Source organism: Ylistrum balloti, unplaced genomic scaffold (assembly GCF_031769215.1).
Source record: "Ylistrum balloti isolate Yb309-2 unplaced genomic scaffold, AGI_CSIRO_Ybal_v1 Utg370510, whole genome shotgun sequence".
Taxonomy (NCBI): Eukaryota; Metazoa; Mollusca; class Bivalvia; order Pectinida; family Pectinidae; genus Ylistrum; species Ylistrum balloti.
In genome coordinates, this window is record NW_026782329.1 from 1,060,922 (window position 1) to 1,077,500 (window position 16,579).

The window sequence follows — 16,579 nt, forward strand, 5'->3', positions numbered from 1 at the left end:
TTATCATTTGTGGCTTGCCGATATCATTTCTATAACGTAATCGTGTTCTCCGTATATAACCTCTGATTACCTTATTCTCATTTAGGGAACATGACATTACTTACTTGAATCGATAAAGAGTTACATGGCGAGTGTTGTCGATGAAGCAGAAAACGCTTAATAAAGAAATTCAACACGTTTATCATACATTTTGATGGAAAGCTGTCTATGTTGGTTTTTGTTGTGAGAAAAGATTGAAATGAGCAGCTGTTGAAGAAGTCTGTCATGTCTATGATTTCCAAGTTTTGGGGTATATTCCATGGAGGTGGTTATTAAATTTCTTGTGATTTAAAGACGCAAACAATTTATCTGAAAGTGAAACCAAGTGACTTTGCGAATTCTTTGTGACCTGTTTTGATAAGTCATTGGATATATTATGCCTGGAATGAAAACGAGAACAAGTCAGCCAACAGATGGACACAGGGAACCCGTCAATAACTATTCGGCCATGCTTTTCATCGCTATTACCAAACAAGTCTTATGTCAATCAGCAGGTCAAAATTTTGCGTATATTAAACACACATTATTGCCTCCAGTTTAATTATGTAGAGTGTATCATGACATTTTAACGAAACAGTGGTCTCTGACCATCTCTTTACATCGATAGAAAGAAAATAAAACATAAGATTTTATCAAACAGACTTTTTATTCCGTGTATATATAGAAATATGTTTCTTAAACATATTTCATCTATGCTCAATTTACATCCTATATATATGTGAAATGTGGAATGGCGTTGCTTGGCGTAATTCTTACTGATAACACATGTCCACTATAAAACTTATCTGTGTATTGATATAATCAACATTAGAAGAAAGAAAGTCCCCCTGATTATTTCCTGATCACGTATTTGTGTTTAACACGCACATTATGAAAACAATATAAGCTTTCATTCTGTAGTGAATGGGATAAGAAATCTCATCTCAAAAGGTAAGATTCTTTAGTCGACGCACAACTCGATGCCAAGGGTTCAATCTGTGAGCACATTGGTGTATTTATTGTCATTGGAGCTACTAATGCCATGATGTATCATGCCGGTCCATGTTTTACGTCATAGATTGACAAATACGACACCGTATTCACACCAGTTACAGCCACGTTGTTGTGTGGACATAAAGTTTCAAATCTGACTATGAATAATACTAAGGCAAAACAAGACAGCCAGTCTGCTGATGCCAGAGACTTTGAAGCAACAAAATGACACATGTGCGTCTATAACGACGATCCTTCCAATTTGTTTTGTCACTCTAGATAAGACGAGACAATGATAAACCCATGGTGGGTTTATGTATCCAGTCGTTAAAGTCATCCTGCATTGATCTAGATGTACACCAATCGTTCTGTCCTTCGAGAAATAATCCTGTATTTAAGCTAACTACAAAGTAGTTATCACATTGGCGCAAACAAAGCATTTGGTCCGTCATTTATTTCAACACATCGATGTTATTTTTACAGCTGGTCAATCAAGCTTCCGGCACTGCAGCCATAGATATACTGGGTGTACTAGGGACGTCAGCACCAAACATACCAACACTATGTCCACCTGCAAATGTATTAGTTTACGTGTAGTTTAAAGTTGTTATACCATTTCTACAATACCAAATAACTCGAAAAGTCAGTAAGTTATAGAAGGCGTTCAATACCTTGTGGCTTACTATTTATCTATATATGTCATAAAAGTCATAGAGATAAGTATGATTATTTACAGGTACAGATCAAGGTGAAATAGAGTTCACACAATCACAAAAAAATGTCATCGAGGAACAGTTTATCTTCCTTTATCATTTCAAGGCGGTTTATTAAAAACAACGGTTCATATTTCAGCGATGTATTTCTTGTAAATTTCCCAAATTACTCAGAACCCCTAACCATGAACGACATACTGATAGATGAAGGGAGATAAATCTAAGATGTTTGGCTATACCCACAGAGTACATCTGTCCGTAACCTGATCCGAGTACTGGTAAGAGACACCATTACTTACGTGTAGGAATGCGCCGGTGTAGGACTCCGTCCAGTAAAACAGTATATACTGGAAAAAGCTAGCGATTCCAGTCAGGACCATCAGTATACCCGACAAGGAATTGAGATACTTACTAGGAAACCTGACAAAAAACAAAAACAGCAGATGACTGATTATCTTCATGGAATGTTAAAAGGATATGAGGACCGTTTTATTGTGTATCTGATTACAACGAAGTGTTCACGATACATCAACTTAGCACGTTAATACAGAATGCCATGGTGACATTGGAAAGACACACTCGATGAATAAGGTACATGGAAGAACCAAGATCTAAAAAAAATATTTTGGAAACATCGGGGTCCAAACGACACGCTCTAGGCAGGAAAATTATGTTTTGTATCGCGTGTGTCAACGGTCATTACATCTCCAAAAGTCAATGTTCAACTATTCATCTGGTAACGAATATGTTACAATGACAATAATAACAAAGAAACACAAGACGTGTCATCATGGCTACTGTAATTGTTTTTAAACCAACGCCACGACCGTGAAAAAATATGACATTTAAATGTCCGTGTGGAGAGTTTAACTGACATTGATGGTTCCTCGCTTTTGAATCTGTACAATGTTGTGAATGTATTCGCCCTCATGACAAGGAGATTGAATATCAAATCTTTTTCTAGCACATACATCTTCTACCTATATAGTTTCTAACACTGGTTTATCAACGTAAGCAATGGTAGAATAACCTATGATATATCGTCTTTTTCGAATTTTTCATGAGACATTTTGGCATGAAGCATTTCCTTTCCAGTGTGTCTTCAAGCCAACAATAACGATAAAAATAGTTTGAATAAGTTGTTTCTAAATCGTTGTAAAAATAAAATGCAAAGTTAAGTCTTAAAATGTCTGGGCGTGCTACCATATTAGGGTTTTCGCGTGCTTTTGAATGATCTTCAATTCTCTATCATTTCGACGATATAGAAATTGCTACTGTAAGGCTGAAAGAGAACAAGAAACAATTTAACCAGAATGTTCTATACGTACATTTCGCTAAGATATCCGTTTCCTATGGCATATAAAAATGATCGGAAAGCTGTGACAGAGATGAAGGATGCATAGATAGCTGCATCGGCTGATATCATTTGCATGACTGAAAGCAACACTCCTAAGGCCGTGCCTGCGATCAGAGGTATTACCGCAGGAGCAAGGTTTCGTTTTCGGGAACTTTTACTGTCTGATGAAAAAACATAACATTGAAGTGAATACAAGAACGTAACATTGGTTTACCTTTCATATTTAATACGCTCTCCAAACGAATATGACGGAATTCAATATTACACTTATGTGTTTTTTGTATTTAACGGTTCTTGGACCACTATTACGTCTACAGTAGGATTTATAAGGGTTGCTATAGAAAATAAATGCAGATATCTGATTGGTTAAAGTTAAAAGTCATCCTATTGCAATAAAATGTGATAAATAAATGTACAACCGACATAAGGACATCCTTCATAAGGATACTTTACGAGATGTTTGGTTCCCATTGTGATTATTTCTCCTGAGAGTTACATGATTTGTCATTTTACATGATTGTCAAAGAAAAATATAGGATTTATCCCTGCATCATTTATCACATTAACAGCAGCCATTGGTAAATATTTAAATTGCATTATCATATATTAACGTCGGTGTCTGCTGTTTTAAAGGTCAAAACAATACTCATTTAGTTTTCATGTAAACAATTAAAGTTTCATCCAGTTCACTTAAAGGGTTTATTTGATATTAAGAGTAGTTTGCGAAGAGGCCGTAGGAATGACGGGAATAATTCAGCAAAGCTTTACGAAATAAGATTCTGACTATCTCAATTATATTGTTGACGATGTCACATTATTTCAGTCGGCAATGAAAGGTTTGGTTCTTCTACACTCTTATTTTTAAATTAATTTATCTGATGCTACCTTTGTATATCCGCTTCTGCATCTCGAAGAATGAGCCAGCCGTGAATGATGTGATGATACCACCCAACATGAAATACATACTGGTGTTTGTGTAACTGCTCACTGAAATCAAATCAGCAATACTTATTTATTGATCATATAACTCATTTCATGGAAAAAAACCTAAACTTTCGAATGAATTTCTCTTATCTCGACGCGTTTTCACTACGAGGACAACTGTGTGACGTCATAAAGTCTTATTTATGATGTCACTATATTGTCAATACATGTGTCTTCGGATATTTATGACATGGCCGCACGACATGACTCAGCACGCTAGTTATGTGATAAAATTTGAACGATCAGATGCAAACATTTGTTTATTTTTTGCCCTAAATTACACCACTTCTCTCTCTCTCTCTCTCTCTCTCTCTCTCTCTCTCTCTCTCTCTCTCTCTCTCTCTGCCCTCCCCCCCCCTCTCTCTCTCTTTCTGTCTCTCTCTCTTTCCCTCTCTCTATGTCTCTCTCTCTCTCCCTCCCTCCCTCTCTCTGCCCCCTTCTCTCTCTGTTCGTGCACAACTATAGCCGTATAATTTACATACCTTCCTCCTCTGAATGGCTAACCCTTTCTAACCAGGGATTCAATGTACCCACAAAATAGAAGAACCTCAGCTGGAGAATGCTGTACCAGAACACGTGCAAGAGAAACACGTGAGAACACAGATGACCCTTAAGACTGAGAGAGGAATCCTTTGTCTTAGTTGTCGTTGTATTCATGGGAACGGTCACATCATCTGTTAAGAACAAATTTCGAGATCTAGAACAAAATTTGTGCCAAGCAATGATTCGATTAATAGTTTGTAACCCGACATATGGAACAATGTTTACAAAAATCAGATATCCAACAAATAACTAGCAATACGTTAATTTGTTAACAGCCTATTGTGTATCTATTATTTTCATAGATAATTGCATTTTGCACCTTGCTCTTCCATTTTTGTGCGGTCATTTTCCACACCATTTCTGTCTGCTAAATCTATCTTTTGCATTTCCTTCTCGTTTTCGTTCGTTGTCTCCTCTCCGTTAGACCCGACGAAAATGGTTTCATCTTTAATCTCAGGAAGTTGGATGTAAAACTTTGGGAGCCATAGAAACGTGCTGATGAACGCGACTAAATGTAAGCAAGCGATAAAAATGTAACAATGTTGTCTTTTGATGCCGTTGTCATACCCAATCTGACAATGTAAAATGAGAAATAGACATAAGTGATTGCAAAAGATGGTACTCATTTCAATTAGAACTAGTAAAGAACAAAATTACGTACAATTTCATAAATGTTGTACTTTAAAAATAAAGAACTACTTTAAAATGACAATTGCCCTATGGAGAGGCAAGGATGTGTAAACGAATAAACACTATGACGTTGTATGTGAAAGAGTGATAATGGATTGCTTACCTTGATATACAGCTGAGTGGCGATAGAAGAATCAAACGATCCAGTCATTAAACTACTCACTATTGAACGCCCGTTCTCGAACAGGTAGGACAACTGTAATGAAGAGTTGAACTCTTGAGATAAGTAGATAATGTTCGTTGAAATTAAATTATAAAGTTTCGTTGTATTCTCCAATCAACAGATAAATCGTTGTATAACGATAGTAAAATCTACTACTACTACAGGATCATGGTATACAAAATTGGTTTAATGATTTAGAGAATGCATCTCGTGGACAACTTTATACGACTTTCGAATGAGTAAGGTATAAAGATGGACAATCACTCTTCTGCATATGTTAGACTGAGTGTAACGTTGTTTGTGTAGCTGTGAGAGGAAGGTGAGTACATCTAAATGTTCATTAGCCTTAATCATTAGAATATTTATACACAGTAAAGAATGGTGTGTCTGTTTAAAGGAGTATGTACATGTAAAATGAAAGTATGGACTGTGTGAATGAAGAGTGGAGAATGAGAGCACTCTTGTGAGATGGCAAGTCGTGTAATGTAATGTATGTATCTTGGCAAATTTGTTTTTTTTTAATTCGAAAGCACATTCACGTTTGAGAAATATTGACTTGAACTAACTGAGAAACACAGGACAATTCATGTAAATTTCAAACTCCTTATATGAAATTTTCAACAGAAACATGTCGTTTGAGGGGTATTCAACGCAATGACAAAGTGTGTCCATTTTGATGCTAACGAAATTAGGAGACGAATACTATTATCTTTACAAATGTAATAATGTACAACTACTGTAACTCAGAAACAAGTTAATTTTATCTATCCTGCAACTGGTAGTGCCATTGTCGGAATACACCTTCAACCTATATTTTTTGCCGTATTCGGCAGTGATGGAAGACAACTGTATCTTAGCACGTGCGGTAATTCGACGGAATTACTTTCTGAATTTACTTTAAGAAATAAGTGAATTTATAAAATATCTAATTTTGTTTACGAAATCATCAGGCAAACTTCAGCGTAATGTCAATCAGCTTGAACAACAAAACAACTGAAGTTTTGATTGTCTGATTTTCAATGAGTCTTGCAGGATAAATAACCTACATGGCCAGTGTGTTAAAATGTAAGCCGTATTTTGGCTCGGGACAGAAAGACAAAAGTGGCTCGCCAGAGACTCACCTCTTCCTTCAGCCTCGCCAAAATACAGCTTATATTCTAAGACATTGACCATATATCCTCAATATCATTATTGTAAATATCCAAGTATCAATAAAATAAAGGGAATGTTGCCTACTTTTCAAAAACGTTCAATGGTAAACACATATGTAGATTTTGGAATAAGTTAAACTTCTCAGTGATATAACAATGGTGTTAATCTTTATCATAAAAAAAATTATATATATATTTCTTTATTTATCTCATATTGTAATCCTTCAGCATACATGTATTAATAAATAAAGTAAAACATCTATCAACCATATTAAATTACCATTATATACAGTTATCTTGTTACACACTTCTAGCAAGTCTAAGTGCTGAATAATAAAATCTGTATCAAAGATTGTTATGACAAAATTTGAACTTGTTACAATTCACCAGAGAAATGTTAACACGTAATATTTTCTATATTGAAAATAAGTGGATAATAGATTCTCAAAGAAGAAAAAGTGCTTTGTTCTTCGAGTAAACGCAAGACAGTCTACGTCTCAATTTTAGCTGTGTAATCATATTAACAAATATACCGGAAAATTGAATAACTAAAAAAATAAATTGGTCAAGACCATAATTACATGTAAATAAAAAATAAAAGAACACACATATGGTGTATCAGTATTACCTGTAAATTAGAAAATAAAAGGCTACATCCTGATATTCCGTACAGGAACAGTCCGATGAAGGCCAGCCAGGGCAGTTCTGTTAAATAGATATAAAAGAATTTATTATTAGAGAAAACAAAAAATAAAAAAGTTGATATGTTTTTCATAGTTTTCTTCGGGACAGGAAATATAGAAACATATATAAAAAGATTTTATTTCGGTCGTGGTCCGACATCCTAAACATGTGTTTGTAGTACGCCTGCACTGGTAGATACTCAGGTGGAACGTCTCTATTCTACATACAGATATATAATTCATATCTCAACAGGGATCTCGAATACTTATTTGGTACTAGGTTCTATTTAGCTACACCGTAGACAACAATTACGACCCTGAAGATGAATAGAACATGTAACGTGGCATAGATATACAAAGCAGAAACGACAAAAACCCTTCCTATATATGATCATATAATAATATTCCACAGTAAAAAGGATTGTACATTATTGTACTGACAATCCTACTATTACCGGGTATTGTAATAGTTGTCAGGTATATTCATATGATCTTGTGACACGTACCACCTACACAGTGTCGTGTTATACCTTCCACCTACCTGGTATTGTAATACAACTACAACCTACCTGGTGTTGTGATACATCTACATCTACCACGTACCCAGTGTTGTAATACACCTACCTGGTGTTGTGATACATCTACCACGTACCAAGTGTTGTAATACACCTACCTGGTGATGTAATACGCCTTCCACCTACCCGGTGTTGTGATGCACCTTCCACCTACCCGGTGTTGTGATGCACCTTCCACCTTCCTGGTGTTGTGATAAACATTCCACCTACCTGGTGTTGTGATACATCTAACATCTACCTGGTGTTGTGATACATCTAACATCCACCTGGTGTTGTGATACATTTAACATCTACCTGGTGTTGTGATACTTCTAACATCTACCTGGTGTTGTGATACACATGCCATCTACCTGGTGTTGTGATACATCGAACATCTACCTGGTGTTGTGATACATCTAACACCTACCTGGTGTTGTGATAATCTAACATCTACCTCGTGTTGTGATACATCTAACATCTACGTGGTGTTGTGATACATCTAACACCTACCTGGTGTTCTGATACATCCAACACCTACCCGGTGTTGTGGTACATCGAACATCTGCGTGGTGTTGTGATACATCTAACACCTACCTGGTGTTGTGATACATCAACATCTACCTGGTGGTGTGATACATCTAACACCTACCGGGTGTTGTGATACATCTAACAACTACCTGGTGTTGTGATACACATGCCATCTACCTGGTGTTGTGATACATCGAACATCTACCTGGTGTTGTGATACATCTAACGTCTACCTGGTGTTGTGATACATCTAACAACTACCTGGTGTTGTGATACACATTCCATCTACCTGGTCTTATGATACATGTACAGTTGTGGTAACGCTCAAAGCACCAAAATCTTCGTTGGCATATCATGCATGCATCGTGTGCACGCATGCACTTTGCAGTATCATGCACACAACTTTGCGAAAGGATAACACATTTTTGCGCGGTTAAATAGAAATGGTTGGCTGTTATTACGGATTGAAAAGTAAACGAAATGTTGACTAAATAGAGATCACAGGAATATTAATTTTCTTCGGTGATTATCAAAGTCATTTTCAATTAGAAAGTTATCGAAATAACACTGGACCCTGCAGACAACAAAATTTACCTTAGAATGCGTGTGCGTGACAGGTCCGGAATCGTACCGGCTACGTCGGATACACCTTCACACTTTACAAGGTGTTGTGTACACCTTCACACTGTACAATGTGTTGTGGTACACCTACCTGTTCTCGGATACACCTTCACATTGTAAAAAGTGTTGTGATACACCTACACACTGTACAAAGTGTTGTGATACACCAACACGCTGTACAAAGTCTTGTGATACACCTACTTATTTTCAGATACACCTACACACTGTACAAAGTGTTGTGATACACCAACACGCTGTACAAAGTGTTGTGATACACCTACACGCTGTACAAAGTGTTGTGATACACCTTCACACTGTACAAAGAGTTGTGATACACCTACACACTGTACAAAGTGTTGTGATACACCTACACACTGTACAAAGAGTTGTGATACACCTACACGCTGTACAAAGTGTTGTGATACACCTACACGCTGTACAAAGTGTTGTGATACACCTTCACACTGTACAAAGAGTTGTGATACACCTACACACTGTACAAAGTGTTGTGATACACCTACACACTGTACAAAGAGTTGTGATACACCTACACGCTGTACAAAGTGTTGTGATATACCTACACGCTGTACAAAGTGTCGTGATACACCTTCACACTGTACAAAGTGTTGTGATACACCTCCAAACTTTACAAAGTGTTGTGATACACCCACTTATTTTCAGATACACCTACACACAGTACAAAGTGTTGTGATACACCAACACGCTGTACAAAGTGTTGTGATACACCTACACGCTGTACAAAGTGTTGTGATACACCTTCACACTGTACAAAGAGTTGTGATACACCTACACACTGTACAAAAGTGTTGTGATACACCTACACACTGTACAAAGAGTTGTGATACACCTACACGCTGTACAAAGTGTTGTGATACACCTACACGCTGTACAAAGTGTTGTGATACACCTTCACACTGTACAAAGTGTTGTGATACACCTCCAAACTGTACAAAGTGTTGTGATACACCTACACATTGTACAAAGTGTTGTGATACACCTTCACACTGTACAAAGTGTTGTGATACACCTCCAAACTTTACAAAGTGTTGTGATACACCTACACGCTGTACAAAGTGTTGTGGTACACCTACACGCTGTACAAAGTGTCGTGATACACCTTATTGGTGTTATAATGTACCTATCTGATATTGTGATACAGTTACATGTACATTGGCGTGTACCTAGCTATAGTCGGATACGCTTACCTGATGTCAGATACACCTACTAAAAGTAGTGATACATTCTCCTACTGTCAGAAAAGCCTACCGATAGTTATGACACATCTACCTACTGCCAAATACAAAGAGCTATAGGTACACTTAGTTGTAATTGTGAAACACCTACATGTCGTCAAAAACACTTACCTTGTGTTCTGACCTATGTTGTGATAACCTACCTGGTGTTGTAAAGGCAACAAAAAACGAACCGGAAGTGAAACTTAATCTGGAACAAGGAAAAAGACGAAACATCGGTCAAAGCCTAATAACAAGTCAGGCAAACATTTACAAATTGGAATTACCGATTCACATTGTATTGATAAATTCAAGAATGCAATATTACATTAGATTCGGGTTTGATAGTGGTGTCAATCAAATAACAGAAATAGGTACCGACATGTCTTAGAGACCAGTAATTACATTAGACCGTTCGGAGAACATTGGCACAATTTTCCATTACTTACATACTACTGATTCTGAGGAAGCGAGTTCCTTTCTTGTGACCGAGTTGTCCTAATATGCCGAAGAAGAACGGCCAGAGACCACTGACAATCGTAAAACCCAAATTGAATTTCTTGTCTTGGTCCGGACATCCAATTTCTCTCCTAAACCCTTTGATGCTATGTGCGTTTGTGTCGTTATTCTGTAATTCTGCTGTAACATTTTTACTTAAGGCGTCATATTCAACGAAAGCAGGGGCACTATATGAGGTCATATTTGTGTCGGTTCCGATTCCGAACTCTGCCATCTTGTCCCCTGGTTCATTTGCCTCAATATCACAAAGATCACCGTATACGCCGTCCTCCTTGAGTATGAAAACTAGTGTACCCCATCCGAAGAAAAGTCCAGCGAACAGAAATATCTCCAGAAGGGCCCACACGATGGCAAATATCTTCTTGGGTCGTGTGTCTAATGCTATTATAGACATTCTGGACACAGAGAAAAAAACCTTTCCTGAATGAATGCTTGTTAGTGAGTAAATAATCCAAAAAACTCCGCGTTCGTCTTATAACCTCCTAACGCTGTTTAAAACCATCTAGTACGAATACAATGGAAGTTTATCAATAAATGTCTCATTGTTTGCTCAAGTGACATATATACACCTTGTTGGTCAGCATTGGCTCTTATCAAATCAATTGCATGAAATTACACAAGTTTACTTCACTGGGAACAGAGAGGAGTCCAGTATAAAGCCGTCTGAACAAAGAAACTCAGAATGAAAGCCTATCTGTTATATAAAAGACCACGTTTTATGTCAACAACACGTGGACGTTACTGACTCGGAACATACGCACTAACATAGAAATACTCCAGGCGTTTTACAACAAGTATAATAGATACTCCTTGTTTATCTTACTTTTAATTTATACTACTGACCTTAAGAGAAATAAGCAAAATGTATTGTGAACAAGATGTATCGTCGTTTAAACTGTTCTACCAGCACTGTTCTAATGGAAAGACGCCCCCTCCGCTCACAGATGTTACACTGGGCGGGTAAGGTAGCGCTAGATATAGAGACGACAACTTAAGTATGCGGGCGACACACATCGTTAGGAACATGTGGTAGAATGGAAATTGTTCACCTTGAAGAAATCCACTATACCCTTTATAGTTAAACAGAACAGGAAGATTTTTTTAAAACGAAAATGTATATACATCTATATAAGATAACACGGTAGATATATATAGCTATGAAAGCCTTCGAAGCTATTATTAAATGCAACCATTAACTAGAGTTACATAAATTATATAATTAGCATACGCTCTGACTACCTTTAAATAGATTTTACCTTGGTGAACTGACGTTCTATTCTTTGAAAACTAATTCAAGATGCAAGTACATGTATTTTATGAGGTGCTACTTTTTTGTGTCCTGGCATAAATAAACGCGTATGCAACATATATACCTGGCAGGTTATAGAGATATTAGATTTCTTGCCTCGGTGCATGATCACTTTTTTACAAGCGAATGTAAAAACTAATTATAACCTGACATAGATATGTGCCTGTGCCTAATCAATACAAATTAGATCAGGTGAGAACAATATGCATCATGTAACACATATAGGATGTGGAGTCACCGTACCTTAGTCCATTGTGACATAAAAATGCCTTCCAGACAGGTAACCTTGCAGGATAACGACCATTTAAAAACTTTTAATCCCTGATGTGTGGCATGATGTGGCCGCGTCCTTGAAAGGTAAAGGCGTGTACAATCACGAAACACATTGAATTGAAGACATATGTGAATGTGTTACGTGTGTAGTGTCGCCGATCTACAGCGTAATGCAATTAAAGTGGCTACGTTTCACAAGACTTTACAAAAGACGTATAGGTAAATTGTCAACAAGGCGATTTGTTATCTTTAAAATCCTTCGAATTTTAATCGTGTTATCAAATGATAGACCATCAGTTGAGAAATAAAATCATCAGAAAGCCTGATCTGCTGATAGACAAATATAACAGCAAATAACCAGGTTCTGATCAATAGAAATACTAGTAAATAATTTAAATAATTCGTTCCATTAGCGATGAGATGATATTCACTCGAGGTGACAAATGAATTATTCAAAAACACAAGGGCAACATAATAGCACTCTCACAAGCGAGGAAGAAAATTATCAATTTTCTCTCTCCCTACGCGCAATACTGTTGTCATCTAATACTTAAATTGTCGCTGTGCGTTAAAGACTTTTTTATTCATTCATCACTTACCATCTATAATATAAGGTCAAGGTCACTATCTGTTGTTCAACTTGACCAGAATCGCTGACGATTACCTTATTTTATCAACAGACCAGAGTCACTGATGACTACCTTACTTTATCAACAGACCAGAGTCACTGAAGATTACCTTACTTTATCAACAGACCAGAGTCACTGATGACTACCTTACTTTATCAACAGACCAGAGTCACTGAATATTACCTTACTTTATCAACAGACCAGAGTCATATAGTCACTGATGACTACCTTACTTTATCAACAGACCAGAGTCACTGAATATTACCTTACTTTATCAACAGACCAGAGTCATTGAAGATTACCTTACTTTATCAACAGACCAGAATCACAGAGTCACTGATGACTACCTTACTTTATCAACAGACCAGAGTCACTGAAGATTACCTTACTTTATCAACAGACCAGAGTCATTGAAGATTACCTTACTTTATCAACAGACCAGAGTCACTGATGTCTAGCTTACTTTATCAACAGACCAGAGTCATTGAAGATTACCTTACTTTATCAACAGACCAGAGTCACTGATGTCTAGCTTCCTTTATCAACAGACCATAGTAACAGAATCACGGACGATTACCTTACTTTTTCAACAGACTAGAGTCACTGAAGATTACCTTACTTTATCAACAGACCAGAGTCACTGAAGATTACCTTACTTTATCAACAGACCAGAATCACTGAAGATTACCTTACTTTTTCAACAGACCAGAGTCACTGATGACTACCTTACTTTATCAACAGACCAGAATCACTGATGACTACCTTACTTTTTCAACAGACCAGAGTCACTGAAGATTACCTTACTTTATCAACAGACCAGAGTCATAGAGTCACTGATGACTACCTTACTTTTTCAACAGACCAGAGTCACTGAAGATTACCTTACTTTATCAACAGACCAGAGTCATAGAGTCACTGATGACTACCTTACTTTTTCAACAGACCAGAGTCACTGAAGATTACCTTACTTTATCAACAGACCAGAGTCATAGAGTCACTGATGACTACCTTACTTTATCAACAGACCCAGAGTCTGATGACTGAAGATTACCTTACTTTTTCAACAGACCAGAGTCACTGATGACTACCTTACTTTATCAACAGACCAGAGTCACTGATGACTACCTTACTTTATCAACAGACCATAGTAACAGAATCACGGACGATTACCTTACTTTTTCAACAGACCAGAGTCACTGAAGATTACCTTACTTTATCAACAGACCAGAGTCACTGAAGATTACCTTACTTTATCAACAGACCAGAGTCACTGAAGATTACCTTACTTTATCAACAGACCAGAGTCACTGATGACTACCTTACTTTATCAACAGACCAGAGTCACTGAAGATTACCTTACTTTATCAACAGACCAGAGTCATAGAGTCACTGAAGATTACCTTACTTTATCAACAGACCAGAGTCACTGAAGATTACCTTACTTGTAGTGTCAGATGATCAATGTATCTGGTCTGTTTGTAGTGTCAGATGATCAATGTATCTGGTCTGATTGTAGTGTCAGAGGATGGTCAATGTATCTGTTCTGTCTGTAGTGTCAGATGATCAATGTATCTGGTCTGATTTTTAGTGTCAGAGGATGATCAATGTATCTGTTCTGTCTGTAGTGTCAGAGGATGATCAATGTATCTGTTCTGTCTGTAGTGTCAGAGGATGGTCAATGTATCTGTTCTGTCTGTAGTGTCAGATGATCAATGTATCTGGTCTGATTTTTAGTGTCAGAGGATGATCAATGTATCTGGTCTGATTGTAGTGTCAGAGGATGGTCAATGTATCTGTTCTGTCTGTAGTGTCAGAGGATGATCAATGTATCTGTTCTGTCTGTAGTGTCAGAGGATGATCAATGTATCTGTTCTGTCTGTAGTGTCAGAGGATGATCAATGTATCTGGTCTGTTTGTAGTGTCAGAGGATGATCAATGTATCTGTTCTGATTGTAGTGTCAGAGGATGATCAATGTATCTGTTCTGTTTGTAGTGTCAGAGGATGATCAATGTATCTGGTCTGTCTGTAATGTCAGAGGATGATCAATGTATTTGATCTGTTAGTAGTGTCAGAGGTTGATCAATGTATCTGGTCTTTTTGTAGTGTCAGAGATTGATCAATGTATCTGGTCTGTTTGTAGTGTCAGATGATCAATGTATCTGGTCTGTTTGTAGTGTCAGAGGATGATCAATGTATCTGTTCTGTCTGTAGTGTCAGATGATGATCAATGTATCTGGTCTGTCTGTAATGTCAGAGGATGATCAATGTATTTGATCTGTTAGTAGTGTCAGAGGTTGATCAATGTATCTGGTCTTTTTGTAGTGTCAGAGATTGATCAATGTATCTGGTCTTTTTGTAGTGTCAGAGGAGTTTATCATAGTTCTTGCATACTTATAGTTTAGAAAAGCTTGTGGCATGATAAACACATTGGATTTCTCCTAGTTCAGTATAACCACAAACATTTTCCTCTCAAGTATCCTACATCCGTTTTGGTTTTGATACTATGTTGTGTTGATGACTGGCATACCATAAAGTTTAATTTTGTAATTGGCTGAGATCTTGACAAGTACTTAACATTGTTAAATAGACATATTTTTATAGTGTACTGTGTTACTGAAACCGCCATACCATTAGAGTTGTCATTGCTGGTGGTAAATATATATCGTCACATCAACAGAGTTGCCATTGGAGCTGGTAAGTTTGCGTCAGCACATCACCAGAGTTGTCATTGCCGGTGGTAATTATCGTAACCACCTCACCAGTGTTGTCATTGCCAGTGGTAAGTTTGCCATTTAACTACAATAGTACAACAGACAACCAATGTGCTATATCTGTATTATTACTTCACAAGCTTTGCCATCTATTCCAGATTTCGGCTGTGTCTGTTGCTGGTTTTCTCTATAGAATAAGAGTATGTTTTTGCTCAATACAACCGAATCGCTAATTTATTTTTCTTAAGATGTTCTTGGTTGTTAAGATGAATATTATATTAGCTTCTTTCGTTTTATTTTCCAAAATGTCACTTATAATTATATCAGCTGTTGTTATATAAAAAAAATACCGAATCCTTCTTCGATGTTAACGTTACGTCATGTACAAGATCACCCAAAAATCCACCCGTTACTTTCCTATCAAAGAAGCTAATGACTAGGGGCTTAGATGACAGATGTACACCTTGAATAAATTAATCTAGAGACTTGGATATCAAATTCAAGTAAAAATCAATAGGAAAGATTAATTAATTTATTTTCTTAACTCCCAGTGTTCATTTGATCACAGAGACCTCAAAATCTGTATTATGATGAAATTTATTTGGTTGTACTGTCCTATATTGATTCAAATTTTGTTCTCATTGACTAAGTGTATTTTTTACTTTTGTTTGACATTAACAAGGAGGCGTGGAAAGATTTGCTATGGAGACGGCTTTGCACTGTGTGGTCTTACTGTTGTTCTTGGGTGTACAGACCAGTCGAGGTAGGCATGGCATCGTCTTATATTTGAATTTCTTCTCAAGTTGGACTTAATGAAACAACCAAATATAGCCTATTTTATTTGTTGGTGAATTTGACCAGATAAACATTAATCTGGATGTATCAC

The 16,579-nt window shown here is 36.9% G+C and overlaps 2 protein-coding genes across 2 annotated transcripts in view; one reads left to right on the plus strand and one right to left on the minus strand.

Moving 5' to 3' along the window:
- Positions 1–1,498: 1,498 nt before the first annotated feature.
- On the minus strand, positions 1,499–11,164 carry LOC132555659 (equilibrative nucleobase transporter 1-like). Its single transcript, XM_060220011.1, has 10 exons — positions 10,701–11,164; positions 10,416–10,462; positions 7,241–7,317; positions 5,402–5,494; positions 4,928–5,180; positions 4,548–4,739; positions 3,967–4,068; positions 3,053–3,242; positions 2,024–2,144; positions 1,499–1,582 (listed from the first exon to the last, which is right to left on the minus strand). Exons 1-10 carry the CDS (start codon positions 11,162–11,164, stop codon positions 1,499–1,501), a joined length of 1,623 nt encoding a protein of 540 aa, XP_060075994.1.
- Positions 11,165–15,640: 4,476 nt separating this feature from the next.
- The window catches only part of LOC132555701 (uncharacterized), a 16,829-nt gene continuing 15,890 nt past the window's right edge, over positions 15,641–16,579 (plus strand). The window contains exons 1-2 of the mRNA XM_060220062.1: positions 15,641–15,761; positions 16,376–16,456. Coding sequence (XP_060076045.1) covers positions 16,396–16,456 — 61 coding nt within the window. The 5' untranslated portion in view covers positions 15,641–15,761; positions 16,376–16,395. The remainder of the gene's footprint in view (positions 15,762–16,375; positions 16,457–16,579) is intronic.